At 43.4% G+C, this 18,755-nt stretch overlaps 7 protein-coding genes across 7 annotated transcripts; 4 read left to right on the top strand and 3 right to left on the bottom strand.

Annotated features, from left to right (window-relative positions):
• Nucleotides 1–25: 25 nt before the first annotated feature.
• VTP21DRAFT_1232 (uncharacterized protein) lies at nt 26–1,508 on the bottom strand (the record flags this gene model as incomplete). Its single annotated transcript, XM_069391297.1, has 3 exons — nt 26–612; nt 686–1,191; nt 1,261–1,508. 3 exons carry the CDS (start codon nt 1,506–1,508, stop codon nt 26–28), a joined length of 1,341 nt encoding a protein of 446 aa, XP_069251353.1.
• Nucleotides 1,509–2,247: 739 nt separating this feature from the next.
• VTP21DRAFT_1231 (uncharacterized protein) lies at nt 2,248–4,024 on the top strand (the record flags this gene model as incomplete). The annotated part of the gene is made up of 3 exons (XM_069391296.1): nt 2,248–3,558; nt 3,623–3,718; nt 3,785–4,024. The coding sequence occupies 3 exons, from the start codon at nt 2,248–2,250 to the stop codon at nt 4,022–4,024; spliced, it is 1,647 nt and encodes a 548-aa protein (XP_069251352.1).
• Nucleotides 4,025–4,277: 253 nt separating this feature from the next.
• VTP21DRAFT_1230 (uncharacterized protein) lies at nt 4,278–7,000 on the bottom strand (the record flags this gene model as incomplete). Its single annotated transcript, XM_069391295.1, has 12 exons — nt 4,278–4,445; nt 4,514–4,845; nt 4,906–5,155; nt 5,228–5,347; nt 5,404–5,543; nt 5,609–5,657; nt 5,721–5,867; nt 5,935–6,009; nt 6,079–6,192; nt 6,247–6,356; nt 6,445–6,535; nt 6,599–7,000. 12 exons carry the CDS (start codon nt 6,998–7,000, stop codon nt 4,278–4,280), a joined length of 1,998 nt encoding a protein of 665 aa, XP_069251351.1.
• Nucleotides 7,001–7,460: 460 nt separating this feature from the next.
• On the bottom strand, nt 7,461–8,285 carry VTP21DRAFT_1229 (uncharacterized protein; the record flags this gene model as incomplete). Its single annotated transcript, XM_069391293.1, has 3 exons — nt 7,461–7,811; nt 7,929–8,111; nt 8,181–8,285. The coding sequence occupies 3 exons, from the start codon at nt 8,283–8,285 to the stop codon at nt 7,461–7,463; spliced, it is 639 nt and encodes a 212-aa protein (XP_069251350.1).
• A 1,757-nt stretch (nt 8,286–10,042) lies between these two features.
• On the top strand, nt 10,043–14,151 carry VTP21DRAFT_1228 (uncharacterized protein; the record flags this gene model as incomplete). The annotated part of the gene is made up of 6 exons (XM_069391292.1): nt 10,043–10,209; nt 10,282–10,672; nt 10,742–11,685; nt 11,760–11,953; nt 12,022–12,212; nt 12,274–14,151. The coding sequence occupies 6 exons, from the start codon at nt 10,043–10,045 to the stop codon at nt 14,149–14,151; spliced, it is 3,765 nt and encodes a 1,254-aa protein (XP_069251349.1).
• Nucleotides 14,152–14,500: 349 nt separating this feature from the next.
• VTP21DRAFT_1227 (uncharacterized protein) lies at nt 14,501–16,660 on the top strand (the record flags this gene model as incomplete). Its single annotated transcript, XM_069391291.1, has 2 exons — nt 14,501–16,273; nt 16,364–16,660. 2 exons carry the CDS (start codon nt 14,501–14,503, stop codon nt 16,658–16,660), a joined length of 2,070 nt encoding a protein of 689 aa, XP_069251348.1.
• A 565-nt stretch (nt 16,661–17,225) lies between these two features.
• Nucleotides 17,226–18,189, top strand: VTP21DRAFT_1226 (uncharacterized protein; the record flags this gene model as incomplete). Its single annotated transcript, XM_069391290.1, has 4 exons — nt 17,226–17,294; nt 17,429–17,596; nt 17,713–18,018; nt 18,103–18,189. The coding sequence occupies 4 exons, from the start codon at nt 17,226–17,228 to the stop codon at nt 18,187–18,189; spliced, it is 630 nt and encodes a 209-aa protein (XP_069251347.1).
• Between the last annotated feature and the right edge of the window lie 566 nt (nt 18,190–18,755).

Below are 18,755 nucleotides of genomic sequence, written 5' to 3'. Positions count from 1 at the left end.
GCTCTATAATGTGTATACAAGTGGTCTAAATACTTTGGGAGCTCGAGTTCCCATTGCTAAAACAAATTACTGCATATTTTCCACTGTATCTCCAGTCTTTATCTTTTTCCTCAACCTCTTTCTCCTTCCCATCCGGCAACCCTACACAAACATCAGCTTTGTTGGTGCGCAACACAACAACAGGTGGACCTTGTGTTAAGGGGCCAATTGCTTCCTCGAATGGTGTCGTAGTAGGCCACTGGCAGTCGTAAGTAAGTTTACGGAAGTTTAGGTCACCTTTAAATATTAACAGCTGGGACTGTTTAAGATCTTCCCAGAGAGCAGGCTGGTTGACCAATTCCCAAAATGCGAAGCCTAGAGTCCAGAATCTATCTGTGCGCACATACCATAAGCCTTGATCTATATAAGACTTCCAGCGCTGACCGAGAGTAATAAGATTCTGGTCTTCCGGTCCAAAAAATTTGGCTATATTATCAATCATCCATTGAAAATCGACTGGCATCACATCCGAAACGAACCAGGGTATGGCCTTGCAATGGAATTGGATTTTGGAAGCATATCCCGCTTGAATAAGCCAGTCCGCAAAGATCAGATCAACGAAAAGTTCAAAACCTACCGAGTTCGCATTAGGAGTTACTGTTAGAGGATATTCGGTTTAGACAAGCAGAAATATTGGCGCTTTTACCTGCATTATCGAGAATGAAGTCAACCCGCCCTCCCTTAAGTGTTTGCAGGTGCTTCCATAGTCGATCAATATGGTTGCACAATATATTCTTTTCCTTCTCTGCAAGCTGTGCTCTCCCACCGCTCGATTGCAACTTCTTTATCTCTTCTGCAGACATATTCGCCAATAAACTCAAATCCGTGGCATTTCCCCATAGACACACTTGTACAAGTTCATGAAACAGCACCCATTCCTCTTCTTTGTTATCAATATGCGGCGGCTCAGCAAAACGTTTGGCAAGCTCTTGGACTGGTAATAATGAGCCACGGAAAGCATCAATTTTTTGTTTGAAATAAGGGTCGTAGTTTTTCCAATGCTTGCTTTGGGAAAAAGTCTCGCGAATACGGCGATACATGTAACATTCGCAGAAGAGCCAGGGAGAATCATACCATCCAACACCATCAAAATACTTTTTCAGAGAATCGTTCCATATTTGTACGTCAGGCTCACCGTCATCTTCAATGGGACTGCCCAAGATAAGAGGGTAAGTAACTCTAAAAATTCTTCCGATACATAGCATCGCTGTAACAACTTACATCAATGGTTTATCATGTTGCAATTCATATTTGAGGCGGCTTATCTTTTCTATTATCTGTTTCGCTTCGGCTTGTTTCTCGGATTCCTCGGGGGGAAGTTTGTGATAGGCTTGATAAACATCATCAATAGTTTTTGTAAGAATAATAGGTAGGCGTTTGCTAATAGTGGCAAATGCGAACAGCTGGCGATTGCTCCCTTTAAGAGCAGGATATGGAGGATTTGCTGGGGTCACACTTGAGGATGTCATCTTTTAATTTAAAATTCGTTGAGGTGAATGAAGGATATGGGACTGGAAAAATATCTCAGGGTCCCGTTCTCTCGAAACAGCCACATCTGACTTATAAAACCTAGAAGTGATACCAAAATGATATCAAAGGTTGGCTAATTTGGTTTAGAACAGGTATAGGATTATTTTCATTGCTAAGAACTTAAAAATTGAAATGGAACTCTTGATTAATAGCGTATGACCTTTTTACGAGTATGTCTAGGCATCAATTGGATCCTAGGTCGTAATTTTCGGAAAAATAAATGGAATTTATGGGTGCTAATATGTCGGTGTGTGTTGTTAAAAGGCAAAATAATATATATTTGTGAGCTGGATGGCGAACTTGGCACGTCTATTTGCACAACCAAATTAATATTATGCTCAAAACACTATTGGAGTATAGCCGCGAGAATATACCCTTGAGAATATGGCTATTCCTATCAACTCTCAGATATAATCCTCTATATCATATCTGAAAGTTGATAATTGCATTAAGCGCAATTATCAACTTTCCTAATCGAAGACTTAAAATTATATTGTCATATGCAGTCACAGGCAGTCTCAACATCGATCTTCGATTATCGAAGACACTCTTTTCGAATATATATTTCCCTAGCCTTTTGTTTGAATAATATATTCCTCTTTTTTTTTCATTGCGAAAATTCATTTTTCGTTTTATTCATTGTCCACACTCCTTTCGTGTAATTATACTTCAAAAACAATGCCAGCCGAAAGTATAGATCTTCCCAACATCAAGAGTATGATATCGCAGCCCATGGCAGGCGTAACAAAGCGAAAGCGCGTAGACGAAAATATTGCGACTAGCCAAGAAGATATCCACAAGAAAAAACCCTCTACTGTGCTTATGTGGTTTAAGAACGACCTTCGCTCATCTGATAATCCTGCACTTTTGGCCGCAACGCAACTCGCCAAAAGGCATGAGTATTATACAATAGCGCTCTTTGTAATATCTCCGCAAGATTATTTTATTCACGATGACGCTGCGATAAAAATTGATTTCCGTTTGCGTTGTCTCAACAAATTACGTGAAAAGCTTGCAGTTTTGAACATACCACTTGTAATCCTCACAGTCAATCGACGAAAGAATATACCCGAGACACTGCTTGAGTTTTGTAGAGCAAGGAAAGTATATCAACTCTTTTATAATGCAGAATATGAGGTAGACGAATTGAGAAGGGATGCAACTGTCACCCAACTCCTGGAAGCAGATGGAAGGAAAGTCAGTTGCTTCCATGACCAGTGCATAGTATTTCCGAGGGCACTTCTCACAAAGACGGATCAGCCTTTCAAAGTGTATACACCTTTTAAAAAGACATGGTGTGCGCATATTGAATCAAATATCTGTCCCAAAACAAAAGCGCCGAGCCTTCTTATTTTAGCTGAGAGCCCTTTGCCAAATGCCTTCGAAATCCGTCAGCAATCTCAGTTTATAGATCTATTCGAATCCGAAATACCGAAAAGTATCAAAGGTTTCGAGCTTGATGGCGGATATGCGGCTCTGGCTCGCAAGAGATACCCAGCAGGAGAGAATGCAGCACTAAAGCGTTTACACACATTCCTCGAAACCAAAGTTCAGAATTATAATGAACGCCGCAATGTTCCAGCAAAAGAAGGTACTTCTGTTCTTTCGCCATATCTAGCCTCTGGTGTCATCTCCATACGCCAATGTGTACGCGCTGCATGGGAAGTCAACGGGAGAAAATTAAGCACCGGTCAGAATGGAATTGTGTCGTGGATTTCTGAACTTATCTGGCGCGAATTCTATCGACATGTACTTGTTCATTTCCCACAGGTGTCCATGAATCGCCCTTTTAAGCCAGAAGCGGCAAGTCTTTCTTGGGAGCTCGATGTGAATGGGGAGAATTTTAAAGCATGGAGTGAAGGGCGTACTGGCTATCCAATTGTCGACGCAGGAATGCGACAGTTGAAATCGACTGGGTGGATGGACAACCGTTTACGAATGTGCACCGCCATGTTCTTGACAAAAGATCTGCTGCTAAATTGGCAACTCGTAAGTTTCATACTTGATTAGTAATTCTCAAGGAGTAAAGTTTGATCATTTCCATAATTTGAAGGGCGAAAAATTCTTTATGCAACATCTCATTGACGGAGATTTGGCTCAAAACAATGGCGGGTGGCAATGGTGCGCTTCAACAGGAACCGATGCTGCAGTAAGCACATGAATGGGAATTTTCAATTCCTTTTATGATAACGATTTTTTTTAAAAAAAATGATAGCCCTACTTTCGTATCTTCAATCCCCTTCTTCAGAGCGAGAAAATCGATCCCAATGGCGATATCATACGGAAATATATCCCAGAACTCGCTCATCTCAAATCGCCTGTCATCCATGACCCTTATCATCGTTTGCCTAAGCAAGAATTTGATAAGCTTGGCTATCCTCCTCCAATTGTAGATCACAAGATGGCGCGTGAACGTGCGCTGGCTGCGTTTAAAAAAGTATTGAGTAAGAAATAGAGATTGCGCTGCACCATAGCGATTTTGTTGCTTCCATCACTATAGAATACATGGTTGGCTTAATCTTATAAGTTATTAATATTAACCACAACACAAACAGATAAAGACGAAACAAAACAGAAGAAATATAAAGATTTGAAAGTACAGCAATATATTCCAGAAGAAAGAAGGAAAAAAGAATAAACTATTTAATCAATGGAGCAATAGTAATAAAAAATAATGTTGTATCCTGAATGAAGATCATAAGCTCTCATCACTTGCTAACAACGCGTCTGGCGGTGCCGATTTGGCAAGAGTTTACCTTGGTAGCAAATCGCAGAGAACAAAGCGTCTCGTTGAGATGCGCAGCCAGCGGTGAAATATTCACAAACATGAGCGTTTTGCTATTACCTCCCAATGAGTTTTGGAGAAGATAGGTAAGCTAGATAGATAACCAAAGCAAGGTTAAAAATATGTATACGTCGTAGAGTTAATAATATTCAACTGTACCTTGGAATTTCTGTAAGGGATATGTGAATCCTTATTTCCAAGAGAATAAATAACATCACCGAGACAGCTAAGACTCTTATTGATCGCTTGAGTTTCTTTGAGTCGATCTCCCGTCGACCCAGACTGCGAAAGGCGTTCAGAGCCAGCCAAGTCGATCAGATTTAGCACTCCTTCGCATGTCTCATCTGTAATAGTATTGCGACCGCTTAGCCGTAGAATAAACACGCTGTGGCTACGCGATGAGCGTTCGTTACAGTTTGTGGCAGCAACCGCGCGGTTTTGCGAAGCCTTTTTCAACAATGAGTCGACTTTTGCCGGGGAATCAAGTACAACTAAGAATCACGGGATTATTGTTCAACCCACACTAATAAGACGTGCTATTTCCAACTCACCCGTAGTAAGATCGGTTACAATAGTTCTGCCGTTCTTCTCATGTTTGATTTCATGCTTTTTGGTCATATCTCCATTTCCGAGGAGATCGTGAATAGTCTCATTGTAGATCTCCAGAAAAGATCCTTCCATTGTATAGAGCCAGCCTTTCTCCCTTAATTTTTCCGCGGTCGAAAAAATTTGATACACGGCTCGTGGAATCACACCTACTGTATCTGGACTGATCACTTGAGGACCCTCCATAGTGTATGTCTAATTGTAAACAATAAAATAGAAACAATATGTGACCCCTGTACAAATGATATTTCCAAAAATACTACTAACTTTTCCGGATCCGGTCTGGCCGTAAGCAAATATGCATACGTTATATCCATCAAGTGCCGATTGAACCAACTGAGCGATATCTTCGAAAACATCTGTTTGAGTAGCAGACGGTTGAAAAACCTAGAAAAACAATTCTCAGTCATTTTCCAGCTCTTTGTAAAATAGAGCTCTCTTACTTTATCAAAAGAAAATGGATACTGTTTGGAGATTGAGGAACCCGAAGCAGATTCCGATTGCTGTGCTAACTCGATTTCACGACCATCTTGATCCGGGAACGATATCATAGCCAAATTTCCCTCCTTCTCTTTCTCAGTTTCTAAATGTCATTTGACGAATTATCAGAATCTATCCCAGATGCGATGTACACTATTAAATTATTACCTGCAGGTGGCCGCACACGACAAAAGACACGAATATTTCCCTTCAATTCCTGATGTACAGAAAGTAAATATAAGTAAATTAAAGTAAGTGAATAAGTTTATTTTCACTCTACCTGAATTGTGTTATGCAGTTTACGGCGTATGGTTTCCTCCTCACGCATTTTGGCTTCTAAACTGGCGACAAGTTCTTGGGAAGCAGCAAGTTTCTGTTTCAACTCCTCAATATCAACTTCCTTTTCTCTGAGAGTTTCTTCAGTTCTCTAAATTTTATTTATTATTAATATAATGTGAGTATCCTATGTTTTAGAAAAAGGTGACCAACCATACCTCGATCTTTAGCTTTAGGACCCGATTATCACTTTCTAGAGCAAGCGAACTCGCCGACTGCGCCGAAATGGTGCCCTAGAAGCAAGCGAAAATGTTTTAAAATGTTTCAACTAAGGAAATGTTTATGCAATTTCATAATTGTACCCTGAGTTGAGCATTCTCTTGCTTCTGCTGTGCCAATTCATCCCTTGTATATTTAAGATCACTTGTCAGGCCCTCATTTTCGCGTTGGAGCGAACGATATTTCAGCTCTGCTGACTATTTTATAATTAGTTTCAAACACCACAAGTGCAATAATAGTTATGTACATACTTCTAACTCGAGTTCTAGCGTGGAAAGCTTCCGGAGAATATCTTGATTTTCCTGTTCCTTTACTACGACTTTATTTTCCAAGCTAAGGCGGAAATGCTCGAGCTCTTGAACTGAAAACAATAAATAAATGAAATAAAATGAAATATAATAATTAAAACCAATACTATAGCTTATCAAAACTTGGGATGAATGGCTTACTTTTAGATGTCATCCCTTCCACTGAGCTATTGGAGTGCTTTATTTGCTGTTTTAAGAATGCGGTTAACTCCTCCATATCCTCCAGGCGACCCTAGAAAGCAACTTCTGAGTAAATGAATGTTTTCCATAATGCGCTGTTACAATTTCTACTCACTTTGGTATCCCATGCAGGTCTTTTCTTTTTCCGTGGAGGCTCCAAAATTTTCTCTTCAGTTTCTTCCTCTTTTATTTCATCTATGGATGAATCTTGAGTTTTTGGTGTTGCCTTAACCGTGGTAGTTCTGGAGGTAGCTGTCTTGGCAGTTGTCTTGGAAGGCAGCTTTCCAGTGGAAGATTTTACAGCAGCTGCATTTTTTTGTGCATTCGTGGTCACTGGACGCAGAGTAGTGGTTGAATTAGTAGACTTTGCTACTACATTGGTTTTTCGCTCGGTTAATGTTGAGCGCGTTGATGGGTTAGCTGCGGTAGCCTTCCTTTTTAATGCGGAAGTTTTGTCATGGATATTAATGCTAGAAGCTTGACGATTCTCGAGGTCTTCTTTGATATCATCGGACATTAGCTTAAAGGATTTATGAGGTATTTTGGAGGGGGGCTTAAGTTTTGACATCTATGTATCCGCGAAGAGGTTAAATATATTACTTTGAGATGGGTTTAATGAAAAATATATTACTCTGTCAAAGGTATCGTGGGCTGGTTATTTCCTTTCGACTGTATGGATTGGTTTCTGTGTTTCAACTTCTAGAGTAGAAAGTGATTGTGTTAAAAAAATTGCCAAAAAAATTGTAAAGTCGATCAATCAATGCAAAAGTCAAGAGGAAAACGCGTAAAACACGTAAAATTATTGAAGAGCAGATTGAGTTTAAAAACATTCCAACCAAAAATTATTTAATAGTAGGCATTGGGCAATAATTTTCAAAAATAAATATACATAAATATCCAGTTCTACAAGGAGAATAAATAAACTATTAATACAGTGAATAATAAGCGGCTGTTGGGAAAGAGAAATTCAATTATGCCTATGCCATAGTATAGGCTCGTGAAGGAGGAGTAATGCTAGCCATTTCAAGCTCTTCATATGAAGGGAGTGTTACTGATCCCTCTTCAGCTTGAATGGCAGAGGTGGGTTGACTATCATGGTTGAAATGTGCCTCCTGAGGGTATGGAGGGAGTGGTTCGATATCAGCGTCCAAGTGGAATGAAGAGAGAGGATCAATTTCGTAAAGGCGAACACTCCATTGATCGTTAAATCCGTAAGCAGGCTCAACAAAATAATGGGATTGTGTTTTTACAACCTTCCATTTGACATTATACTGCAAGGTATCATGCGCATTGAAATCGCTGATTAGATTCTTTAGTTGCTCGAAAAACTAGATAGCAATAAAAATTACATTAGTGATGAATTGCGTCATAGAATGATTGTGTGGTGATAATACAGTTATCCATTGTCTTTTTATAATGAAATAGCGACGGTACATTCCAAAAACTAGTAGCCCTAAAGGCAAAATGAAGCTTGCATATGAAGCGGAATTGCTCGTTGACTGTGTAAGCGCTGCTACGCCCATGAGTGTTAAAAAAAAGGTAAATGCAATTATATAATCCGCACGATAGTTGGGACACAAACGCGCTATTTCCTGAAGGCGCGCAATACGTTCTTCGAGTTCGGGAAGCTGTAAAACGTAGAATACAATCCGTCAAGGAAATAAACCAGGTTCAGTGAGAGCACAGGTAGATCCTACCTGTAATCGAGCTCTTTCCTCCGAAGTTTGATTATAGTCAAAACTGCTGTGCGTAAAGCCTATTGTGAGGACGAATGTCACCAGCACATTCCCATTGTTCACCATTTCACCGCTCTAATTCGATTGTATTCGCTAGGGAAAAAAGTTTCAAATTGAAAAGCTGCGCGTGATCCAGAAATAAAGTTTCTTCTTTTAGTATCTTTAAACACGTCAAAACAGAGGCCGATGGTTACAAGCTTTACCGGTTCTACGTTTAGGTTCAAAGTTGGTAAGCGTGCGAACTGAGCTGAAAAGAACTCTCTCAAAAAGTCATTGCACAATCGGAATAGCAGACTCTGTGAAGTTTTGTCGTTTTTAAATGGATTTTTTATATCTATTTGGGATTAAATTTTACACTAAACCGTAAGTCAAAAAGACTCACTCGCTTAGACTTTCCATAGAGTTCTGTCAGATTTGAGTGTTTTATATACCTCAACGTGGAGGCTTTAGAATCGCAAAAAATATGCTACACTTGCAGTTACAGAAAATGTGTCATCCAATTTGAAAGGCAGCACAATCAGATTATCAGCCTCTCAACTCTGCCGAATCTATTGCATTTAATAAGATATGAATCAACATTACTTGGATAACTAGAATTACTAAACCACAATCACGAACACTTGGCAAGAAATTCCTTCATTTTCGGCTCGATGTTCCTTGGGCTAAATCGTCGTTTTCCTCTAGAATATTCTTAAAGCAGGTTACATATTGTCTATTATCTACGTCATTCACCCTCGGATTTAGTTTCAGTCAATTGCACATCACAATTAGGATTGCTGCCCTCATAAACTGCACCTCTGTCGCCTTGCGAATAAATGAAATAGGCCAAAACAAACAAACGCATTTAAACTTTGTTTTTTAATATTTTCTTTTTAGCTTGGCTCGGTAAACTTGGGCTCGAGTATTGCTGAAACACGGCGATAAAAATTGGACAACAGTCGTGGAAATTTAATTGGAATTTGCCCTTACAATGGAAAGGATTAAATCCCATCATTCGGGAATACACTTGCATATGCCTGAAGCATGCAATCATTATCAGTGTGGTGAAGGTAATTCTGCACCCGGCTGGACTTACTCCACCCACTCGAGAAGCCACCGGAGAGGGTGTGGCTGTCGCTGCTTTTGGAGTACTGGAGATGAAAGGGTAAACCACCAAGGAATTCAGAAACGGTTGGAGATTGCCTATTATAGAGGTCGAAACATATTCATACAGGATGTAGTGCTATCTCATTACTTACATATGTGAAATTCCACTTGACTTGTTATGGAGAATAATATAGTAGCAGAAACATTACCTACGTCTAGGCTAAATCTCCACGCTGAATTTGTAAAACATTTTAAAATATTCATAGTTGAATTTAAAATTTTCCTCACTTTTCAATTTCATTCAAATCAGGAAATTCAATGCAGAATGAAAACAAAATTAATTCTATACTTAATGTGTCCTTGTAATAGATTGGTTTTCGGAGTGAATAGCATAGCTTTGTAATATTCTCGCCAATGTCTTTTAATTTGCATTTCCATCCCGCAATTTTCAGACTGAGATCTTGAAAGGCATTTATCCTGTTTTCCTCCCTTTTTTATTTTATCTTTTCCAATACTTTAGTTTTTCCTCTAGACTGTTTTCCTTGCATTCCAGGAAAAATAAGTTTAACTCAAACCCAGGGCATCACTACGAATCTATAATACATCCCAACATTCGTTGCACATCTTGGTTTGACATACTGTTGTCCTCGGAGTGTCTTGCTCTCGTTTTCAAGTAAAGAAGCAACGATAGGCCGGGCTTGACCAATTGTTCGTAGTAGCAACGGCTCCAGAGAACAATGGCAACATTAGATACTGCACATAACTACAGCCCAACCGTAATAGGTCTTGGATACCAGTTCGGCCTGGCAGCGAGTATCACCTTGGTATGCGTACTTGGGTTTGAATGGAATCGAAGCAATTCTTCAATGGCATTTTTGTATACTGCAAGATGTAAATTAGAAAAGTATGTGCTCTGACTTGGGATAGCGAAAAATCTGGTTTTACCTGTTACAATGATTATTGCATTCAAATTTAGAAATTCAACGCCCCCGCTCTCGTCTAGATTTCTCTCTTGGGTCCCGAAAACGCTTTCTTTCGATGAATCGTTTTATCTCACTCACGTTGGCCTCGATGCGACCATGTATCTTCGCTTTCTCGGAATGGCCTGCCGGTTTCTTCTTTTAAACTCTATTATCGTTGGCGCAACTTTGCTACCGTTGCATTATTACGGAGTTGATTCTAGTCTCGAGCTTGATCGGTTATCTGTGGCAAACATAGCTGATGGATCTTCCCTTCTCTGGGCCCATGCCTTTGGAACTTATGTAGTTGCTTGCAGTTGGATGTACTTGTGCTATGTGAACTGGTTCGATTACATGAATCTGCGGGATTGGCATATCTTGCAGAGGGTCAAGCAGGGTGATGTGACGGTAATAGAATGCTGTTTTGTGTCGAATCTGTTTCGATCATTTACACTCTTCTTTAACTCGAACGCTTAGGTGCGAACTGTTATGGTACGACACCTACCTCCTGAACATCGCGAGGAGGCGCAGCTGAAAACCTACTTTGAGAATCTTGGTTTTGGAGCTGTACAAAGCGTGGCGGTTGTACGTCCTGTGAACAAACTCTGCCGTAAGCTTCGCCGCCGGGAAACCATCCTCAATGCAATGGAAACCTGGCAAATCCAAACAGCTCGCAAAATTATAAGTACCATTCGTCGGCATCATACCTCAAGCAGGTGGAAAGAAGTAGCTCCCACAGCCAGCCCTGATACACACTGCACAATAGGCGAAGAAAGATTCATACGCCTGATATCAGACATGGTAAAGCGGCATCAGAAGAAGTATGCAACTTCTACCGGAATAACAGCTCGACGCACTAAGCTTCGTCGAAAATCGCTCACTCATCCACATGATCATGAAGCCGGATCACCCTCTTCAGCCGCGTCCAGGTCCTCCATTTCTCCGTTTGGAAGTTGGACCTCGTCAAATATTTGGGAAGCGATCGCGCGAATTAGCCCCCGTGTATTGGCCCAGTATCAACCCCCCCTCCCGCTTCCACGAAGACTCTGGAAAATTCGGTTGTCCCAAGATAGCCTGGATTGCGCTTCATCGATTCAAGAGCTATACTGGCAATTCGAAAATGTCGAGCGGAGAATCGTCGAGCTACGCCAACACGAGCTCGCTACACTTCCAGTCAGTCCGCCGGACTACTCTGGAGACACCGCAACGCTCACTCCCCGTAACAAATCAACATGCATCGCTTTCATCACATTTGAAAATATCAAAAGTGCCCAAATGTGCGCGCAGAGTATAGTTCATTGGAAGCCGGGAGTGTGTGTGGTTGAGATGGCTCCTGAGCCACGGGATGTGTCCTGGGATGACGTGATAAATAAGTGGAAAAGCCGCTGGATAAGGTCCTTCTTGGTCAATATTGCCGTATGGTACGTCCTACACTTGGGTTCTATTTGTCGGTTGTATCCTTCGTAACCTTTTTCTTATTTCCCACGCATTTCAGGTCTCTAATTATCTTTTGGCTCTTTCCCATCACATTCATTCTCGGACTAACATCTTTGGATACCATGTCCAAGCACTTCATCTATCTTGGTCCCATAGTCGACACTACACCATTCTTCCGTATGCTTATCCAAAATGTTCTTCCCACCGTGCTGGTAACATTGTTCATGGCATTATTACCGTGGATGTTGATGGGTATTTGTCTTACTGCACTGTTTTCAAACCTAACCTAACACATATATATATATATATGCTTCATGTAGAGGTTTCAAAGCTCGAATGCAGCACTTCCTATTCGATGCTCGAACGAAAGGTGCTCAAACGTTACTATTATTTCTCGATCTTCAATGTGCTGCTCGTATTTCTCCTTGGAAAAACATTTTTGACCAGTATTTTATCGGTTCTGTACCAACCAACCAGTCTGCTCGAGGTTCTTGCCATAACGTTACCAGAGGTAAATGCACGACTATTGAAACAGCCCTCAAAGAGAGACACTAAGCGGACTTGCCTTTTAGGGGTCTAGCTTCTTTATTAACTACGTGGTCTTTAACACCTGTACACACGCGCTCGAGCTTCTTCAATTCGGCACCCAATTGTTTAGTTGTATTCTTTTGACAAACTCATGGGTCTCGAAAACGCCTCGCATCCTAGCTCAGAACTCCAAGCCATGGTCTTTTCCCTACTACTACTATTATCCCAATCATATCCTCGTATTCGTTATAGTTCTCACCTACTCCGTGATAAGCCCCTTGATTCTGTTCTTCGGACTGCTCTACTTCGCACTCGCCTATCTCGTCTTCCGCTATCAGTTTGCCTATGCGTATGTGCGAAGATACGAAGCGAATGGGCGATTTTACAGGCTGATGTATAGATATACAACGGATGGACTCATTATCTTCGAGTTGACGATGCTTGGTCTATTGTGGGTGAAGCGAGCACTTATACCAGGCGCAATCTTGATCCCACTTATATTTTCCACATTCTCTTATAAATTTATGATCAAGCGACGCTTCTTCCGACGTACTCGATATTTCCCAGCTGATCAAAGTGGACTTGAACAGCATGAGGGGAATATTAGGGACGTGAAGTTGGGTCCGCGAAGGTGGAACAGAGTGTTTGGGTGGCGAGACGAGGGGATGCTATTTGGAGGGGTGTGGCCGTTTGCGAGGAGTTTACGTGATTCCAACATCACAAAGAGGGAGGAGCGATCGAGTGCACCGTATGAGAGTATGTCCTCTGCAATAACCAATTTTCGCGCCTATTCACCTGGGCAACAGCGCGAGCAGAACAGGGTGTCATTTTCGAGTCGCAGGGCCGATTTTTCCGCTATCAACATTGATGCTAGGATTTTGACCTCTGTTCATCGGGAGGATGGAGAAGGAGAAGGGAGCGGAGGGAGTGGCAGAGGTTTGCACCGTCGTGCTCGCTCTAGCTCCGGAACCGCAAGCCGTCGCAACCCTTCCCACGCAGATGGATCCACAACCAGTAGAGCATCAGCCTTTGTGCATGGGTCGGCAGATGCGCGGTCTCAGAACTCTTCATTCACGATGGTGCAAACAACAAGTCAGTCGTGTAGCCCCCTGTCCCAGGTGAGCGGCCGTCTGGGATCTGCTCGGATTCCAAGTTCACAAACGACAATGAATAGCCCATTCCAATCCGACGGATCGCCCTCGGCCCATGCGCCGTATTCTTCGACAATGGGTCCAATTGAACAATCCCGACAAAGCAACGAGAGAGATCAGTCCAATAGCACCGACAAAACTGAGGAGGATATTACTCGACTCCTGCCAACCATCAAGCACCGTCTTGTCTACCACGATGACCCCACGGCTGTACAAACCTACGTTCATCCGGCATTGTCAAAGAGCCTCTCAAATCGCTTTCTCCTTCCCCGCAACCCTATGCGTCCGTTCAATCTCGATGACTGCATCGAATTGGACGTTCACGTCTACGCGGCTCTGGCGCGCCCTAGAGAGGAGAATTACTTGTGTAGACTGTCCGAGACAGGGAGCATTTCGGCAACTTGTTCGAGCCTATCGAACGGAGACTCCTCGCCCTCCTCGATGCTGTCGATCCGGTCAAATGCGTCGAGCTGCTGTTCTTGTGGCCGCCGGGTTGACTCGTCTGCGACGGCCGACATCAATAGGAACCGTGAGCAGATGGATGCGGATGAATCTGCAGAGCCGACATCATTGGAGCATAACAACTTTTTCGATCCAGCCTTAGAATTGGAGGCAGAGCTTGTCACACAGGTGCTACTCAACGAGCGCGGAAGGTTGGCAACAGGAGGAGTGTCAGGAAGTATACACATTGATGTGCCATCGCCTATACCTGAGCTAGAGGAGAATTTCCAACAGGATCCTGGTGGGGAGAGACAAGGAAGAGATCATTGATCCCTCTTTCTAGATACTATTTTAGTTTTTTAAAGTTATATTAGGAAACATAACCAGCTTAGTTTTAATTCCACCTTATATATACTGATATCTTTAAATATTTATTGACTGTATAATTATTTCTTGGTTGTTTTTTTCCTCGATTTGATGAACACTGGGGGCTCTGCTCTTACATATAGTACCCTAATTTCGAAGAAATTCTTTGGCGTCATCCAACCAACCCCCTTCCCAAGATTCGGCTCATGCTAAACAATTTAATGGTTCCGTAATACCTGTCTGAAATCCCACGTTGAGCAATCCATAAATATCTCTTGTCAAAGTCTAGATTCACTGTTCCCTTTCTCCCACTATGAGCGACGCGACACCTACCGTCCCTACAAAAGAGGCAGTGGAGCAGCCCCAATCCACTGTCGATCCAGTAGAGACAATCGAGCATCCTCTACAGAGCGTCAGCCCAGCATCTGAAGACCCTCAAATAGAATCCACAACCCCTAATGCGTTCACCACTAATCTACAGATTGACGAGGCCCTTACTCCACAACTCGGGCAAATGTACCTTGACGCTAAGCCCCCTCTCACTCGCAATGAATCCAGTATCTCCCTCATTTCCGACGATGGCCCAAACGATATGCTGCTAAAAACATCCGAATCAAATAAGCCCACCATCCATGCCACGCCGGAGGAACCCATGCTGCAGATGGGTCTGCTTCACACAAAAGGATTTCATAATGTCGAGGAAACTTTTGACCGTGTAGAACTCGAAACCCATGGACAGCTTCCATCTTGGCTCAACGGCGAATTCTTCACAGTCGGCCCGGGAGTGTACGACATCAAGTATGGGCGCAAGATCGAGGTGGATGGTCAAATCGAAATGGCCACCGAAACCTTTACCTTTGGCCACTGGTTCGACGCTATCCCCATGCTGAACCGCTTCGAAATCGCCGGTAATAACAACCAAATCGTTTATCGAAGCAACATCCCTTGCCACCGTCTCATCTCCAAGATTCGGGATCACCATGGCTATGCCCCTACTCATCCTGCAGGTCTCTTCAAAACAAATCCCAACCAAAGCTTCCTCGCAAAATTCATCAAGCCTTCTGGTAAGGCAAAAAAGCCCGATCTGGAACCCTGCGGTGCCGCCGTTCTCCCCTCTTTCCCTTCGTATCAGGAGGGGATCTTCTGTCTGAACAATGGGGCACAAATTCAGGAGATCGACCCCAATGACCTGACCCCCAAATCTGTGTTCACGTGGGGAGAGCTCAACCCAGCCTTCCGCGGATCACAGGCCTCGCCCCACCCCGTTTTCGACCCCGCAACAAGAGAGCTCATCAACTTCACGATGGAGGTGGGCTACTCCATGACCCAGTACCACTTCTTCTCGGTCACGGACAAAAACCCCCACGGCAGCCTTATTGCCTCTGTGCAAGCACGCGCTTCCCTAGCGCACAGCTTTGCCGTCACCAAGCACTACATCGTTCTGGTACTCTTCCCCATGATTGCCAACTACGGGGGATTGCGCTACAATTGGGCGGACAGCCTCCTCGACTCGTTCGCGTTTCGCTCTACCGAACCCACCCTCTTCTACGTGATCTCGCGCGTGGAAGGTGCTCATATTGCCACTTATCGTGCAGACGCATGCTTCTCTTTCCACCACATCAACGCCTTTGAGGACGAGCAGGACAACTTGCATCTTGATCTTGTTTGCTACGAAACTGACGCAATAGCCCACCAGTTTGTCACCGAACATTTACGTGATCCAAACGGTATGGGGCAGCGTCTTGCGATGCCCGAGATTCGTCGTTATTCCCTCACTGATCTGCACAGAGCCTCTGAGCTCCTTACAAGAATAAATGCGGCCACCCAGAGTAAGACAGGGTCTTTCTTCCGTATGTTCAAGAGCGCGACCTCGCGCTTAACCCCCGAACAACAACGGGCCGCCGCACGAGAGGAGTATGGGTGGATGCCCGAGGCAAGAGATATGCGGGCGACAGACTCCACCCTCGAGCTTCCAAGGGTTAACCCCAAGTTCCAGGGGCGGCCCTATAAATATATCTACGGAATCGGTCTATCACCCAAGGCGGCCACCAACCCGGGCCACATTTGGGACTCCATTGTAAAAGCGGTAGGTTTTCATGCGATGTCTTCTTTTCATCCGAGTAACCCTTTTATTTTCGTGACATTAATGCGGTGCATTCTTGCTGGGGTTTTTTAGGATCTCGAGTATCGCCTGATGACGGCCATGTGGCATGAAGATCACTGCTATCCCTCGGAAGCCGTTTTTATTCCTGCGCCACCCACCGCGGTTGCCGCAGCGGCAAACTCGAATGAGGTACAGCCGGAAGATGAGGATGCAGGGGTGCTGCTGAGCGTTGTGTTTGACGGGCAAAGCAACAAGAGCTTCTTGCTCTGCCTAGATGCGAAGAATTTGACTGAGCTTGCGCGGGTGTATCTCCCCCGACCTATACCGCTCAGCTTCTCACACGGGTGCTGGAAAGGAAAGCAATCCTAAAACCTGTTGTCCATTCTCTTAGCTTACCCTATGCTTATCATTGTTATTGCTTTTTTCTTTATTTTGCTCTGTTTTCTTTTTATTGCTAGCGTTCCGTGAAGATTGATATTTACTCTGTTTTATATTCAGCCTGTTTTTCTTTACACTATTTTCACCCCTCCACCACCCATTGTTTTTCTGATTTTTTTCCCCCTTACACCCAATATCTTTAAAGTCAATAAAAGGTAGCGTTTTGTAATGCCCGGATCCAGGGTCCATGGAGGGGTGGCCTGTTTTGATTTTCTTCCCTTTTTTTCCATCTAGGTTCGCTTGCGTGCCCATGCTACCTTGTGAGTTATTTTTAAGCCCGGGATCTTCGATTCGGGCCTTCCATTTACAGGAGAATCGCCCCGAATTGAATCCGAGGTCTTTCATTACCGCTACTTTTATGCAAGAGTAAATTTTACGAGGCGAGAGAAAAAGTTATGCTCAGAATCTTCCTCCTTTGATCTCGATCCACTCATCCATTCTCTCTCACTTCCTCCTGATTCCCACTCCATTATTTCTCAATAAAATCCAGCAGGCCATGTCGGTCCCGACAAAAGATGACAGAGTGCTTAAGACCGCCATTTTTTCTCTACAAAAATATTTGAAGGTAAAGAATCCATGACCATGCTCGTTTAATCTAACCATTTCCAATCCTCCATAATTCACGACTTCCCTCTCCCTCTTATCCCTCCTCCTCCTGTGAGATTGACCTGATTAACATTCAAGCTTTTCCATTCCTAGGAGGAAGACTTCGCAGAAGAGTTTTTGGTTCGTGGTGGTCTTAATCCCCTCAAAGAGATAATTGGAAGTGCGAGCGGAAATACGCTGGCGTATGCGCTCACGTCGCTACAAAATCTTATGGAGCACGACAGAGGATGGGAGTCGTTCGAGCAGGAGTTCATTGACACGGTAGGCTTATCTACTTGACGGGGCCCCTCTCCTCGTCCGGATAGAATATCCATGGGTTGATTATTACCGCAAGTCTAACCGCCCTGTTTTTTGACTCGTCTCCTTTTGCCCGACAGCTTGTCTCCATTCTTGTCAACCAGCCCCTTGTCAATATCTGCCGCCCAGCAACGGGGATCATTATCAAGCTAGTGTGTGCAGATGCCTCGTCTCCTTCGCAGATTCGCTGCTACGGCTACCCGACCATCCGCAAAGCAATGAATGTTCACCCCAACTTCCTCTCCACATTAGTGCAGCGATTGCAGTCACCCGACTACGTGCTGCAGGTGAACAGCCTGAGATTGATCAATGCACTCTTGAAGCACGGGGATAAGGATGAGGTCAGAGAAGCGCTGGAGGGGCTCGACGTGCGACGCTCGGTTGCGGTATGTGAATGTTTTTGAAGGTGTCCAGTTGCTGCCATGAGAAACTAAACTCTATCTGTAAACCTTTCTTCTTCCGCATAAAAGAGTCTGGACAATGAGCACACGAGTGAGGAGATGGACAGGGCCTTGTGCGAATTTCACGAGCTCATGAACGGCGGTAGAAGGACTTAGTACTTCCTGTCCCCCGCCCATCCCATACGACATTCCGGATCATTCATACCTGGATATCCGAATTTACCCCCAATATTTTCTTAATCTTTTTGCAAAATTCAATCATCTCGACAACACTGGTAGCTCTCTGCCCTCACCCACGCCCTCTCTTCCCGCCTTACCCTAACCCCCACCCCGCTCACCCCTCAAAACATGTTCTCTTGTAGTTTTTTTTTTCCGCGTGCCAGCTCTTCATCTATTTATTCTTTTCTCCCTTTCTTCTAATCCATATCCGACACATGAAATGGGTTGAAATTGTTTGATATGACCATATAATACACTTTTTTTTTCTGGGTCATCTTGATGTCCCTCCGATATCATTTCTTCTTATTTTTCTTTTTCTCGAAAGGTTTGCATTCCATGATGGAAGTTCGACCACCCTCCAAGAGATAATGAGATGAGAGCAAAAAATAGATTTCTGTCGACGATCAATAAATTTAAAAAAAAAATATATATATTCTATATACAAAAATAAACAGAACACGGATATTAAAAGGTAAAGCGGAGGGGTTATGAATAAGCACACG

Source organism: Calcarisporiella thermophila, assembly GCF_041956535.1.
Source record: "Calcarisporiella thermophila strain CBS 279.70 unplaced genomic scaffold VTP21scaffold_11, whole genome shotgun sequence".
Lineage (NCBI taxonomy): Eukaryota > Fungi > Calcarisporiellomycota > Calcarisporiellomycetes > Calcarisporiellales > Calcarisporiellaceae > Calcarisporiella > Calcarisporiella thermophila.
Note: the sequence above shows the minus strand (reverse complement) of the source record. Positions and strands in the feature narration are given on the sequence as shown.